Below are 15,152 nucleotides of genomic sequence, written 5' to 3'. Positions count from 1 at the left end.
AGAATGATGTTTAATAAAAAAAAATCGCTGTTCCATTACTTTCATCTGGATATGAGTAATGGGTCACAAGAAAAGAAAGAAGGCAGAATTACTTCAGCAGATATGTAAAACCATTGGATATGTGAAAGAGTATTGTATTTAAGCAAGAATTCGTAACGGAATTTGGAATGAACTGCAAATTTACAGACTAAGATGTAAAATTCATGAAACAGAAGAAGTTATATCAACAATATAGGAGACGGTATGGTCTTAGATAGTGTTTCAAAATCCTAAGATAGAAATATGCAAAAAGTTGAAGTAAAGAAAATCTATTTAAAATATTGGTATTAAAATAGGCAAGTATGTGAAGCTCGAAGTGTAGAAGAAAAGAAACAGAAATTTACACTTGTTCACTGCTTTGGGGTGAGCTGTCCCAGGATGATTAAATAAGTAACGACAATAGCTAGTGCTGAGACCAGCAGGCGGCGGTTGACGATGAAGAATCCGGCTGCGGAGAAATGCAATGGTGGCCCGTGTGTGACGAGAACCAGGAAAGACTCCAGGTCAGCACAGCGGCCCTCAGACGCCACGGCGGCCCTCAGGACGAGTTCGCTGGTATTCGCCGCCTCGTGCTCGACTGCAGCGCAGGTCAGCGACACCGTGATCAGCCGGAGCCAGTGGTAGGTGAGCCACAAGAGTGAGTTGCCCACCGAGGGACTTAGTGGCAACTGCTCTGCCCACTGAGGCCGCAGCTGCGTCAGTAGCACTTCGTAGGCGCTGCAAGTGGAACAGCACACCGACTGCGCCACGCTGACAGCCACGGGAACACCGAAGTGGCTCTGCAGCAGCTGCGCGGCGCGTCTGAGGGAAGTGTACGTCTCCAGCAGCTGGTGCAGTCTGAAAGGAGATGTCGATGGTGAAACTCCTTCGAGGGACGCTGGCGTGAGTGGCACTGGAGCAGCCTTCGTAAGTCTATCGTTTAGGTAACAGAACCTCACCCACAGCTCTAGTTGCAATATAACGAACTGCAACGTCGTCAGAGAATCGAAGAAAAGGGAAAATATGAGTTTTGTGTGTTCATACAGACTGTTAGATTTGGGTGGAATAGTAGCGATGACGGCTACCATAACTGACATATGGGCAGCTAGTAGGAAACCACCCATCATCTTCATATTTACTTTAATATTAGACAGTAGTTGGGTATCTGCGTACTTCATTGCTTCAGCGTAGTGATGTATATCCTGAACGCCAGTGACAGTGCATATTCCCATTGTCAACAGCACTTTCAGTGCTGTTAGAAAGTCTGTGACAACGTATGCGAGTGTTATCAGCTCTGAAATGGATCGATATAATGTAATATTTGAGTATGCAGTCTCTATTTTGACAAGCAGAATAATGACGAACCATAGGGTAGATGGAGACAATATTTTCTTCAACTTAATATTCTCCTGAAACTCCCAGAAGATCTTCTTTTGGCTTTCTACTGAAAATGGTGCTAATCCAAATGCCACAAACAAGACATGCAACAGATTGAAGCCAATGTGAAACTGCATCCACTTATTCTTGTGAAGTACTGGCATACTTTTGAGTGTTATGTCTTAAATGAAAGCTTTCCAAGTGTCACAGTTAGACTGCAGTACTAACGAAGAATTAGCGGAAGGTATGAGATGTCGCCATAATTTCCAACTGGCGTCAAGTCTGTGAGCCAGGAAAATACCAACATGCAATTAAAAGTGATTGAATTGGCGTTTTCAGATATGGATCTCACGTAAGTCAATAGGTGCCTAGTCCACAACAGGTAAGGTATTTCGATTCTGTCTAATTTGCTAATGGCCTGCAGGCATTTAAGTGGATTAAAATTGAATTTTTCGATGTCAGCATCATTATGCTGAAATATTTATATCTGGATAGCAACAAGAGATGAGCGACAAACAATAATACTCACTCAAGACATTCTTTTCTACCTGGTTCCACCAGAAAATCCTCATTATTACTAAAATATGTTATTGATAGTAAATTCGTATTTGCCGTGGCTGCGCCACACAGCCTTCCAAATGAGAAAAGTAGTAACTTGCTGGTATACTGTAGATTAATTGCTTTCTCATTTTCTTTCTGAAAGAATCAGAAACTAAAACAAAGCAGCCAAATATGTAACATTGGTTGAGTTACTTCATGTCAATGCTGAAGATTTGTTACGTTAAATAAAAATATTGTACTCAGCTATCCAATCCAATGCCATAAAAAACCATAGACTATTTAGTTCCAATAAGGCATTTCATTACGAGTGCCGATCATAATCTGCTTAATATTTTTCTTGAGTAGCAATCACGTAACAAACCAGCCTGGCCATGTCAGAATGTTATGAATGAAGTACACTTGATACTATTTCTTGATTGTCACGTGGTGTAGCAATACAAACTTCGGTTGCATGTGCGATGGATATAAGTACCTTCCAAACAAACTTCAGCCAACTATGTGAAGTGATCTCTTATTTAACTTTTTTACTTGTTTCCTTGACTAAGATCGTGAGTATTTGTGTGAGCTACGTTACAGTAGGAACGTAATTATATTCTAAAAGAAACTCTTGCTCATTTAACAGAACTGAGAAAAACGTTATTATTGACATCTAGGAGGAGATTTTTAGGCGCTGTCTTGAAACGTGTGTATCAATTTCCATACTAACTTTCCACACAGTCTTATACTTCTGATTTCTTTTCATCTGTGTATAGCATGTTGCACCTGTGTAGTTCTACTTTCTCCATTGCACATTAGGAAATCGGATCCGAACTCATAAAAAGATTTACTTAACTGCTTGCATCTGTGAAGGTACATAAGGAATAGTCTGTAGTACAGCAGCAACTAGGGAAATAAATGTTTCAGATCTGTTCGATCTCAAGTATTCCAATTACAGTATGAAAAGATATATCATTTAAATGTATCATGTAACTCAGATCAGCACACTTATAAGCTCCAACTTAGAAGTGGCTCCTCCCATTTCTCACAAACGCAATAATTACCCTGAGTGGCCAGCAGTATAAAACTCAGGCCCCTATGCACTGCAGGGCTTAAAACACTTTCCACCGAAAACTGCCACTGTCACTCTTGTTCCATTCAGTAATGGAATGAGGGGAAACGACTATTTTCATATCTCTGTAAGTGCTATTAACAGTAGTTTCACGTGGGTCGACGTTCTGGTGCATGTCCTTCAATTTGACGTCCTTTTTCGTGACTTTGATATCTGTAGCTTACCCCAGAAACAGTGCCAGAAAAGTTGACTTACAGGTTAACATGGAATCAGAACCACATGCCGTTCTTAGTGAATCTTTACATCACTGAAAGTTTAAGAACAGATTAAATTCATACTAAATTATTCTTTGGTCCGATTATGATATAATTCCGTGTACTTACGGCTTACAGGTAGGCACTTTGCCCCTAGCTCACCAGACCCAGCGCCGTAAGTGTTAATCTGTCTCTTCGTATTCTCAAAACACCTACACGAGACTTGTAGTCGTATTTCATGGAGACAGATGGATTACTATCGAATATACACAAATTACGACTTCTCTCTAAACATAAAGGTCATGATTTACCTACCATACCACTGGCGTCATGTGTTTATTCCACTTTATACGACGTCACACTGGTTGTTCTAGTAACTTAAACGATGTCACTAACTAAAACTCTGTATAATGTTTTAATTCTGTCCCCAGTGTGCCACACTTTAAAACACACTGCATGCAGTAAATAAAATTCTGCCTTGGCACAACGGTCCTTTTCAGTAATATTAGCGCTTTTGGAGAATTGCGCCTTGAAGTTCAGGTAAATATACATGGAAAAACAGTGCCACATGGCAAAAAGGTACCAAACTCCAATTTATATTGTCACAGACGTTACTTAAAATTCCTGAAGACTGAGTAATGCTACAGTCCTGAGGGTAGTATGTAGTAAAAAATTAGCTAAGACAGATGTGCAGGGGAAAAACTATCCTCCCACCTTCAAATATAGCGTTAGTGGCGGGCTACCTGGCACAGTCACATCGATTAGATATCTAGGGGTAGCGTTTTAAAGCGATATTAAATGGAAATGGGCCATAAGGTCGGTTTTTGGGAAGGCGAACTGTCGACCTCGGTTAGCTGGGGGAATGTATGTCCGATCTGCATTAAGGAAAATGTGCATTAAATTCTGTTCCCTTTCGTCCATCTTAATTTTATGACTGTTTTGACGACACATTATAGTCTGGCCACAAGGTGTAGAACCTATCGACCAAACAGCGTACCGCAAGCCGACGCACACTGAATTGTATTTTAGCGCCTGGAGTGTTCACCATCACTCCAGAAGATAGCAGATTTAAGTACACTGGTACACACAACGAAAACCGTTTCTGTCGAGGACCAGTTGGATTCCAAAATTAATCAGCTACAGTATGTCTTCCGAAAGAGTGGCTATGGGTCACGTGATACGAAGGCAGTGTCATCAAAGAAAAGGAAACCTGAAAATGTTGACCATTCAGGTAATGAGCCACCGATTGCATTCATTCCCTTCTGTGGAGCTATATCGAGCCAAATAGGCAGAATCCTGGGAATACGAGATATCAGATCAGCTTTCCGACCTCAGGACAGGATAAAACATATGATACGCTCTGTTAAGGACAATCTCGGCCTTAAAATTTCTGGGATTTGCAACGTCCCATGTTAGTGCGGAAGCAGTTCGATTGCCCCTCCCCCCCCCCCCCCCCCCACAACGTTTCGGACAGCTGTGCAGAATATCGACGGCATATTAAAAATCGAGATATGGAGAATTCTTAAGTTTATGAACACAGCCTCCAAACAAACACAAAATACTGTTTGAAGAAACGAAAGTTTCTCACAGGCTCCCACATACCGGGACTCTATCATTAAAGAGACTATAGGAATAAGAATGTATGAGAAAACCTTCAACCGTGGCGGCGGATATAATCCTTAGCGGTGCATGGAAGCGAGCTATCGATGTGCAGAAGAGCCAGAGATATTTATCGCAACGTTTGCTATACGGATGGAGCGGTGGCTCCACCAGCGTAGACATCGACACCATCAGCGACAGCATGACGCAATGACCGACCAATCAGAAGCTGTCTTTGAGCTGTACGGAGTGTCAAAAAGCTATCTAATATTTCAAGGAATGACTGTGCGTATCAAAACAACAACAAAAATTCTTATCACCTTTAGTCGTACAAAGCATACATTCTGTTGTATGACCACTTCCTCAGAGGAAGCGCTCAATCCATGCCTCTGCCCATCGGTGTAATGCTTCACTCACTCTTTGGAATCGCCCTGGTGGGTTCTGAACGTGCTGAGAACCACAGAAGTCGCGCTTGTGCAGTGTCTGTACAGCACTTATTGGAGAGGCAAAGGCCAATTGCTTCATGTATCCCCATAACCAGAAGTCTAGTGGATTTAGGTCCACGGAACGAGAGGGACAAGGTATGGGACCTCCCTGGCCAATCCACTGATATTCAAATGTCCTCGTCAACGGCCGCGCACAGTGCACAGAGAATGTGCTGGTGCGTCATCATTCATGAACCACATCTGTAGTCTGTCCTGACGTGGCACATGCTCCAGCACCATAGGCAGTATGTTCTTCAGAAAGCGGTGATAACGAGCCCCAGTTAATCTCTGTGGTAGCACATATGGCCCTAGTAATCTGTCGCCAAGAACACTTACCCATATATGAATTAAGAATCGATTCTGATGCCTTGTTTCTTGAACCTCATGGGGATTTCCATCGGCCATCTCGTGTAAGCCCTGCCTCATCAATAATCAGAATCTTGAATGCAAATTAAGGATCTGCACCACACTGCCGCAAGAACCACTGGCAGAAATGCACTGAGGCAGGATGATCTTGTGTCATAATGGCCTGGACACACTGAACATGGTGCGGGTACAACAATTGCTCTTGAAGCACCGCTCAGACGAGGATGCCTAACACCTTCAGTTGCTGCTGTTTGTCTACGCTGGTTTCAGGATTGGCGTCCACTGTACCTAGAAATGGTCCTCCACTTTAGGCATGGGAACTGAACTAGGCCATCCATCGTCAACTTTGTTGGATGCTACGGAACCTGTTTCCCCAAGACGCTGTAACATTCGGTTGAGCAGCTTAACATATGCTACACCGCGTTCTGGAAATCGTTCAGTGTATAGATTAACTCAGTCTGTCAAACCATAGCAGTTGTACCGCGCTGCAAACATCACAGTAACATGTACTTCAAACATGACCTTCAAGTAGGCCAAACATCATGGTAAGCTCCCGGAGTTAGTAGGAATGTACAGAAGCGCTCACAGACGTAACGAGAGTACAGACAATCACGCGAAATAAACGGAACAATTCAAGGCAGACCACAGAACGAACTAATGTTTACATCGATACTTTTATGGCTGTATCCCAGCACGATGTCGACCCTTTTATGACCCATAGCGCCAATGCAACGTCAGTGCTCACATTCGCAACCACATGTTCGTGATGGCTTGTTACCTAACAGTATTCCATGCCAGGGGTGGTGAAAGTTGAATTTTCGGGCAGTTGTCTCTAGTAGGACAAATAATGTATTGCTCTGGATGACATCGCAAGAGCACCTACTATGAACATGTGTTCATATGCCGCATGTCAGTATGCTTTGTAGGACCCATGGTCATAAGACACTTTCGTCTTGTTCTGAAGCGTACTGCCATTCCCTCAAACACTGGATAGTTTATCTTAACATCCCATATAAGGTCACTGCAACAGCAGCATAGTCAGTTGTTCCTGACGAAGTCGATGGAGGTGAAAGTCTAAAGCTCGAGGTTTCACCCTGCATAAATTCGCAAGAGGTCCAAGAATGATCTGCACAAGAACTGCCATTAATTTGTAATTATCAGCTTATGGGGGCATATCATCGTGCATTTGCTATGGTTACTTACAAAAATAACGTGTCTCGGACAACAGTTCAGCGACTCTTTCGTCGCCATCTCGATTTGAAGTGACATGATAAAGCTGATGAAGTCTGCGATCACCGGACGAATGGGTGCAATAATTCAGGACTGCTGCATCTTCTGCGGGGAAGACGAAAGACAAAGCGAACCAAGTGGCGGGTGGGGCAGACGCAACAAGTATCCCTCTCAAGTCCTCACAATTCTGCAGCCACACTTGCCTAGGAAGTAACAACGCCACATCGTTTCCTGTGGCGCTGCATCCGTGGTAATTTACGCTGTCACTTTTTCAATTTCCAGGTCATACAGAAACTAACCAACAAGATAATGTAACCCGACTAAACTTCGTCTTACGTTTCTTTGCACTTATAGCATTCTAACGTATCGTTATATTGAAAATGAAGGCAAGGCAATGTGGGATATACACCACTGGCCATTAAAATACTTCATCCCGAAGATGACGTGCTACAGACGCAAAATTTAACCGACAAGTGGAAGATGCTGTGATATGCAAATGATTAGCTTTTCAGAGCATCCACACATCGTTGGCGCCGGTGAGGACACCTCAAACGTGCTGACATGACGAAAGTTTCCAACCGATTGCTCATACACAAACAGCAGTTGACTGGCGTTGCCTGGTGAAACGTTGTTGTGATGCCTCGTGTAAGGAGGAGAAATGCGTACCGTCACGTTTCCGACTTTGATAAAGGTCGGATTGTAGGGTATCGCGATTGCGGTTTATCGTATCGCGACACTGCTGCTCGCGTTGGTAGAGGTCCAATGACTGTTAGCAGAATATGGAATCGGTGGGCTCAGGAGGGTAATACGGAACGCCGTGCTGGATTACAACGGCCTCGTATCACTAACAGTGGACAGGCATCTTATCCGCATGGCTGTAACGGATCGTGCAGGCACGTCTCGACTCCTGAGTCAACACATGGGGACGTTTGCAAGGCAACAACTATCTGCACGAACAGTTCGACAACGTTTGCAGCAGCGTGGACTATCAGCACGGAAACCATGCCTGCGGTTACGCTTGACGGTGCATCACAGACAGGAGCGCCTGTGATGGTGTACTCAATGACGAACCTGGGTGCACGAATGGCAAAACGTCATTTTTTCGTATGAAACCTGGTTCTGTTTACAGCATCATGATGGTCGCATCCGTGTTTGGTGACATCGCGGTGAACGCACATTGGAAGCGTGTATTCGTCATCGCCATACTGGCGTATCAACCGGAATGATAATATGGGGTGCCATTGGTTACACGTCTTGCTCACCTATTGTTCGCATTGACGGCACTTTGAACAGTGGCCGGTACATTTCAGATGTGTTACGACCCGTGGCTCTAACCTTCATCCGATCCCTGTGAAACCCTACATTTCAGTAGGATAATGCACGACCGCGTGTTGCAGGTCCTGTACGGGCCTTTCTGGATACAGAAAAGGTTCGACTGCTGCCCTGGCCAGCACATTCTCCAGATTTCTCACCAATTGAAAACGTCTGGTCAATGGTGGCTGAGCAACTGGCTCGTCACAATACGCCAGTCACTACTCTTGATGAACTATGGTATCGTGTTGAAGCTGAATGGGCAGCTGTACCTGTACACGCTATCCAAGCTCTGTTTGACTCAATGCCCAGGCGTATCAAGGCCGTTATTACGGCGAGAGATGGTTGTTCTGGGCTCTGATTTCTCAGGATGTATACACCCAAACTGCATGAAAATGTAACCACATGTCAGTTCTACTTTAATATATTTATCCAATGAATACCCGTTTATCATCTGCATTTCTTGTTGGTGTAGCAATTTTAACGGCCAGTAGTGTATAATGGCAAATATTTTTCTCTGTAATCAAAAATGGCTCTAAGCACTATGGGACTTAACAGATGCGGTCATCAGTCCCCTAAACTTAGAACTACTTAAAACTCACTAACCTAAAGACATCACACACATTCATGCCCGAGGCAGAATTCGAACCTGCGACCGTAGCAACCGCGCGGTTCCGGACTGAAGCGCCTAGAACCGCTCGGTCACCAAGGCCGGCTCTTTGTTATCCATGTCTATTTATTGTCAATATGTTTCGAAGTTCTGCTCTTTTTATACCCTACTACTCATTCTGTTGAACTCTGTGTAAAATGACTGTGTGCCGGCCGGAGTGGCCGAGCGGTTAAAGGCGCTACAGTCTGGAACCGCACGACCGCTACGGTCGCAGGTTCGAATCCTGCCTCGGGCATGGATGTGTGTGATGTCCTTAGGTTAGTTAGGTTTAAGTAGTTATAAGTTCTAGGGGACTTATGACCACAGCAGTTGAGTCCCATAGTGCTCAGAGCCATTTGAACCATTTTGAAAATGACTGTGTATGGAACGCTCATGCAAAACATTCGTGAATATTACTTGGGTGTTTGAAATTCCCAATACGTCGATTTAATGGCAGACATAGAAAAAGTTCAGCGGCGTGTGGTAGATCAATTAAAGGTATGTTTGATTACCTAATCTCTCCGTGAATAGAAATGTGCATCCTCAAACGGAAGACGACGTTCTTATAGCGAAACATTAAAGAGAAAGTTTAGACAACTGGCATTTGCAGGGCGGTCATACTCCCGCATACGCACATCTCGTCGAAGAACGTTAAAGGCAAGGTAAGAGAAACTGGCCCCCATATGGAGGCAAAGAGACAGTCCTTTACCTGTCCATGCGTTTGGGAGTGGAACAGGGAACGGAATGACCACCAGTCGGACAAGATGCTCTCCGCCGTGTACTGTATGAGAGATTGTGGACTATGTATATACAGTGCATACATGCTATGTATGTACAGAACGTCGATCAACGGAAAAATCGCTAAACCGAAAGGACTCCAGACAGCAAATTTACGCGCCATACGTTTCCGTGATCGGCCGATTATCCTTTGGCGCTGTAGCTCTTCTCCTCTCCATGCCAACAATCAGCAATCACGTGCTTGACATCGAGCCTCCACTTATCACACGTCAAGCGGCGTGTGAGTCTTCCCTTGTAACATCGTGCTGTAGTTCTACCGTTCGTAATAGCGAATAAACTTAAAGGCATCGTCCACTTAAAATAATAAATTAATTGAAGAAGGACGTTAGTGGAGCGAGGTTACGTAGGAAATATAGAGTTGAGCATGTCACAAAATCGGATATTAATAAGTACAGATGCACTATTGCAGTCGACTTGACAGTGAAGACGAAACCTCGTACTGAAAACGTTCAAAAAGGTAGAAAACCAGGATTTCAATACAGCAGTTTGCATATGGTTCATGTTGATGCATAGCCAAGGGAAACCAATATGTGATCCTTCGATTTGTAAAAAAGGGCATGAGATGAATAAGAAACTTGGGGGTAGCACTGATTTTAAGCGACTACCTGCAGCCTTATGCTTTTCAACTCCAGCCACAGAACTAGGAAATTTGACAGCTAAGGCAAAAAAAAAAAAACAACAACAACTGTCTGCTAATACTGAAGCGGTCAACGTTTTAAAGAGTGTTTTAATAAATCGATAGATAATGTGGGCTACAACAAAACCAATGGCTGACGAAACTGGTTTGTTTTGGAAGAAAATGCTGACAAAATCCCTAGTTTACGAGAAAGAAATGTCAGTAACTTGTCATAAAATATGCAAACCTCGCCCTATAGCTATGTTATCCGGAAACGTTACTGAAACGGCTAGACTACCTCTGCTTATAATACGTAAGTCTAAGAAACTGCGGTGCTTTACGAGATTAAAAAACTGCCCGTCACTTAAAAGAATCGAAAGGATTCACAGATGGATAAAAGCATTTCCGGCTTATATCTGGCAGTTCCAGAAATGTTTCGTAGTTGATTAATAACGCCCCAAGTCATTCCTCAGGACTTTCAATGGAAAGAGAAACTGCCAAATTTTAACTTTTTGTTTTGGCTCCGATTGTTACTTCAGTACTCCAACCGATGGATAAGGAATCACTGTAAGCTTCAAACGATATTACATTAAGGCATTTCTGCATGTGGCTCTGACGGGGGAAGGATGCGGAAAAACAATTAAGGGCCGTGTACGCCGAAATTAATTCTAAGAACTCTGTATGCAGAGCAGCACAAGCTTCGGGTACTGTGAACACCACTAACCTGCCATCAGACGAGCTTAGCACTGAAACTGAAGGCATATCAAACAAAAACTTGTAGCACAACTGGCTGGGTTCATTAAACAATCAACAGGACCTGAAGAATGTGACCATCAAATCGTTCACAACTAGCTGTAATGTGATATCTATGACCCTGGTCGCCAGTTACTAGCAGACGATGAAGTCATTCCTAGCGTCACTGACGTCTAAGACACTTGCGGCGACAAGGAAGAGCCTAATGACAGCCGTGTTTTAAAAGGACCATCCAGTCACTACCTTGAGAGAGTTTCTAAGTGGTTCGAAAAGTAGGAAGAGCTTTATCTGCCTCATTTTCTGTATTTAAAATATGTGTGTTATTTAGCGCCACAAAAAACAACTTCTCTGTTCTGAAATAAAAGTCAGTGTTGGACTTGTTATGATTACCTGTAGAGCTATTATAATAGCAAATGACTACGTTTTGTAAGGTATGTACACTAATTCTAACACATGTGAAACATACGTACACTGACGAACCAAAACATTTTGAGCACCTGATTAACAACATGTTTGTGCGTCTTTGGAACGAAACACATAACTGATTCTGCGTATAAGAGATCGGGAAGTTGGTTGGTAGGTTTGTAGAAGCATGAGTTATTAGTTGTCCGTTCATAGGTAAATAATTCGCCCAAATAACGGGCTCCTGATTTGAACAAGTGGTGTTGGTACTCAAAGGCGACCCAGATTTGGTCCCTAAAATGTCAACATGTGTTCACCATAGTGCTCCTCTAACCACACTGACGAGGTTCTGGCTCCGAGACACGGACAATTATACAGCTGTCTGGGAAGATATCAAGCACCAACGGATGCAGGTTGTTCGCAGATATCAGCGTGTCTTCCATCATTAGCACAGCCCTTGCATGCGTAGGAGAATGTCTCCCACAGCACAGTACGGCTCTATTGATCGACGCTCGAATCCCGATGGTCTCGTCTCCAATGCAGGTGTAATAGACGATGTCGTTAGGTCAACATGCGAACACGTTTCGGAGCTCTGCTCCGGAGTTCCATGTTCAAAAATGTAAGAGGAATGGCCTGCTCCGAAACGCTTGCACGCGCACCAGCACTGTCCCTTTTCGGCAGGGATACCACAGATCACCATCTACCCTACGTTACAGAGCAGAAAAGCGTCCGAACCCCACGTTCTGTGAAGACTCGTGGACGACCAGCTATTTACCACCTAGTGATAGTTTCACTGTCCTTCTACCTCCTTACGACAGTACCAAATGAACATTCGACCAGCTTTGCCCATTTCGAGATACTTGTTTTCAGGCTCAGCGTAGCAATAGTCTGCTTTTGTCAAAGATGCTTATCTCAATGTATTTCCCTGTTTGGAACCCATATCTAAGCTAGGGTTATATCCCGTTCGTGTCTGCTCCGCCTGCATGCTTTTGTCATCGCGTCACCTGCCGGTAACGTCACTAGGTGGCATCCAGCGCCGCGGTGGGCAATGCTCATAATGTTGTGGATCATCAATGTAAAAGCCTCGTTGTAAACATAATGAGTTTCAGGTAGGGCGGGATATTAAGTTGTTACCCTCGTCTGAAATAGATGCTGTAGGCCAGCTGTGACAGCTGAAAGTGCAGTTTGCTACTGCGCGTGTCAGTGTGGTGGCTGTTATGTTCCCCCTCCCACGCTTCTTCGCTTGCTACATGAAGACGGAAGTTCGTTTTAAAATTGCGATCATAGTTTTCCATTCCTCCGTAAGATATCGGGTCTCTCTAAAGTTCGACTTGGGAGGACTGACTAAATTGCCATTTGTGGCAAGCCTTGACTCATCGCCAACGTTCTGTAAGTGCTGTACCAGCTGATATTCTTTTTCATCAGTAACAGCGAATATAGACAGCTTGGGTGTGGTAGGGGAGAAGTTCAATTCGTTGTTCAGGATCTTCATCTTGACTTTTGTCCGACAGTGCGGAAAAGTGTGCTAGATTACTGTGAAGTTCGTTAATCCAGTCGCTAAAGGAGCGGAGAAAACACGACCTTCTACGTACCTCTGTACAGGTATTTCTTTCCCTTGACTTCGCCTCATCACCTTATGTAGTATGTATGTTGGTGGCAGTATCATTGTTCTTCAGTCATTCGTACATAAATGAAAGAAGTTATAAACTCCGTTTTTCACACCGGACACATCTCAATGCATATGGAACTTGTGTTCCCTTCTCAATGTACCTCGAGATTCGAACGTATTATTTTGTTTTTCACATGCATCAATTTCTACAGAACAACCGTCTGATCTGTTGCTGAACACAAAAGGTCGTATATTTCTTTGGCTACGGAGGTTTTCACAAGCACTATGCATCTTTTGACACGTTTCACTACGTACTCATCACCTATGGATGAAACATAGCGAGACGTCAATGTTACGGTACGTCCAGGTAATATTCGTCCGTTATTAACGACTTGCTGAGGATTTAGGTCGACATACTACTTCAGCGTTATAAAATTGTTTTATTTGTGTGATACATAACTGCGTGGCGATGTATTGTCGTAAGATGCTTATTCTACATCAAGGTGCACGCTTTATGTAAAATGTACCATTTTTAAATTTCCTTTACGTTAAAGTAAATTAGCAAACTTCCTTCTTGTCCTTACAATTCTTACAACCTACATTGTTTTTAGAGGACGAAAACATTCCCTACTTAATCACCAGCTGTCTTACGTGATTCATCATTATCACTCTGATTGATTTTTGTCGAGATAAGAAAAAATACACTACATGCTCTGCCTAGAGTTATACTGGCCATCACATGTCAGTCATCAATATTTATAATCCTTAAAACGACTATAGTACTTCAAATAACCACAGAGTGGCCGCAGTTCGCAGATGGCATGAAAAAATCACCCAGTCCATTACTGCAATTATAATCCATCGAATCGATTTTATTATGAAGTAACAAACAAGCTGCAGAGAACGAAAATTGTAATGACCTCTTAGAACGCTTTATGAACAGTCGTGTACATAGTCTCAATCAACGTAACTCCATGTCCTTTAAACTATTAAGAGACTGTTTCTTCATAGAATTAGGATTTCCTGTCAGCCAAAGTGAGAGTGCAGCTGAGTCTCCTAGTTCCAGAGCAGTCTGCGCTACCCGACAGCGACCGATGGCTCCGCTTCTACAGACGTGGGGATAGAGCGGCGCTGCTAATACATTAGTCTGCGGCCAGTGCTGCTGCTGTCTGCTGTTTTTGGGGTTCCGCTGTGTCTGTGGCACCGCTCCCCAACTCGCTCCCGGCACACGCGCTTACAGCCTAGCTGTGTTGAGGTGGGTCCTCTACCTAGGTTTCAGAGCACTGCACGGAGTGATTCTTTTAATAACACTAAAATCTGGCACCGTTTTACACCACCAGGTGTTATTATCAGCACATCGATCATTTTTATGACAATTGGTTCCATTCTTCTCTTTCTGACTCATCGCAAGGAAACATTCATTAAATTCATTGAGGACTTAAAATATGCATACAAATTACTCGGACGTTTTCCACAGTGAGACGACCGAAAAGCAGGGTTTATCCTGAATATTGTACAAGCATTCGTTCTTGTTCTTACTGTTTCTAGTGTAACTTTTTACGTGCACTAAATATATCGTTGGTGATAGAAATGCCTTAATTTAACGGCTATGCAACAGTTCATAGCACTATGTATCGTAAGAGGCCAAAGATTTGGATCAGTTATCGAATCAGTCGGGACAGACCTCCAGTATAGGTCTGTGGAAAGCAGAGAATCAGATTTAATAACCCTGCTTCGAAGTCCCACGTCTTGGTCAATTACAGCAATGAATCGGACGTGTCTCACACACAGTCTTACTGTATTACTGTAAGTGCGTACTTGGGGTTCAAGTTTTGGACATGATGTCAAGGAAATTGGTCTCATCTTTGAATGATGCCTACTTAAAAATCACCACAATGGTTGCAGTATAAAGCATAATGGCGACCATACAGTCTGCTCATCAATTTTCTGCTCTAGGATAGATCGTACAACAACTAACAAACTATTTAGCTTGTGTATCATCGTCGTATTACTTGCATATTTAGTCCTTAGTGTCTCCCTGTCGGTCGACGTAATCAAAAGCAAACAGAATGCAAC

General features: G+C 43.4%; 1 protein-coding gene across 1 annotated transcript; it reads right to left on the bottom strand.

Annotated features, from left to right (window-relative positions):
• Nucleotides 1-389: 389 nt before the first annotated feature.
• On the bottom strand, nt 390-1,250 carry LOC124594541 (gustatory receptor for sugar taste 43a-like). The gene has a single exon (XM_047132913.1). It carries the CDS (start codon nt 1,248-1,250, stop codon nt 390-392), a length of 861 nt encoding a protein of 286 aa, XP_046988869.1.
• Nucleotides 1,251-15,152: the final 13,902 nt, after the last annotated feature.

Source organism: Schistocerca americana, chromosome 2 (genome assembly GCF_021461395.2).
Source record: "Schistocerca americana isolate TAMUIC-IGC-003095 chromosome 2, iqSchAmer2.1, whole genome shotgun sequence".
Lineage (NCBI taxonomy): Eukaryota > Metazoa > Arthropoda > Insecta > Orthoptera > Acrididae > Schistocerca > Schistocerca americana.
The sequence above is the reverse complement of the archived record's forward strand: the minus strand, read 5'-3'. Positions and strand labels throughout refer to the sequence as shown.

What these genes read in the sequence shown, in the direction of transcription:
- LOC124594541 (XM_047132913.1), bottom strand. Translation starts at nt 1,250, where the DNA reads ATGGGAATATGCACTGTCACTGGCGTTCAGGATATACATCACTACGCT.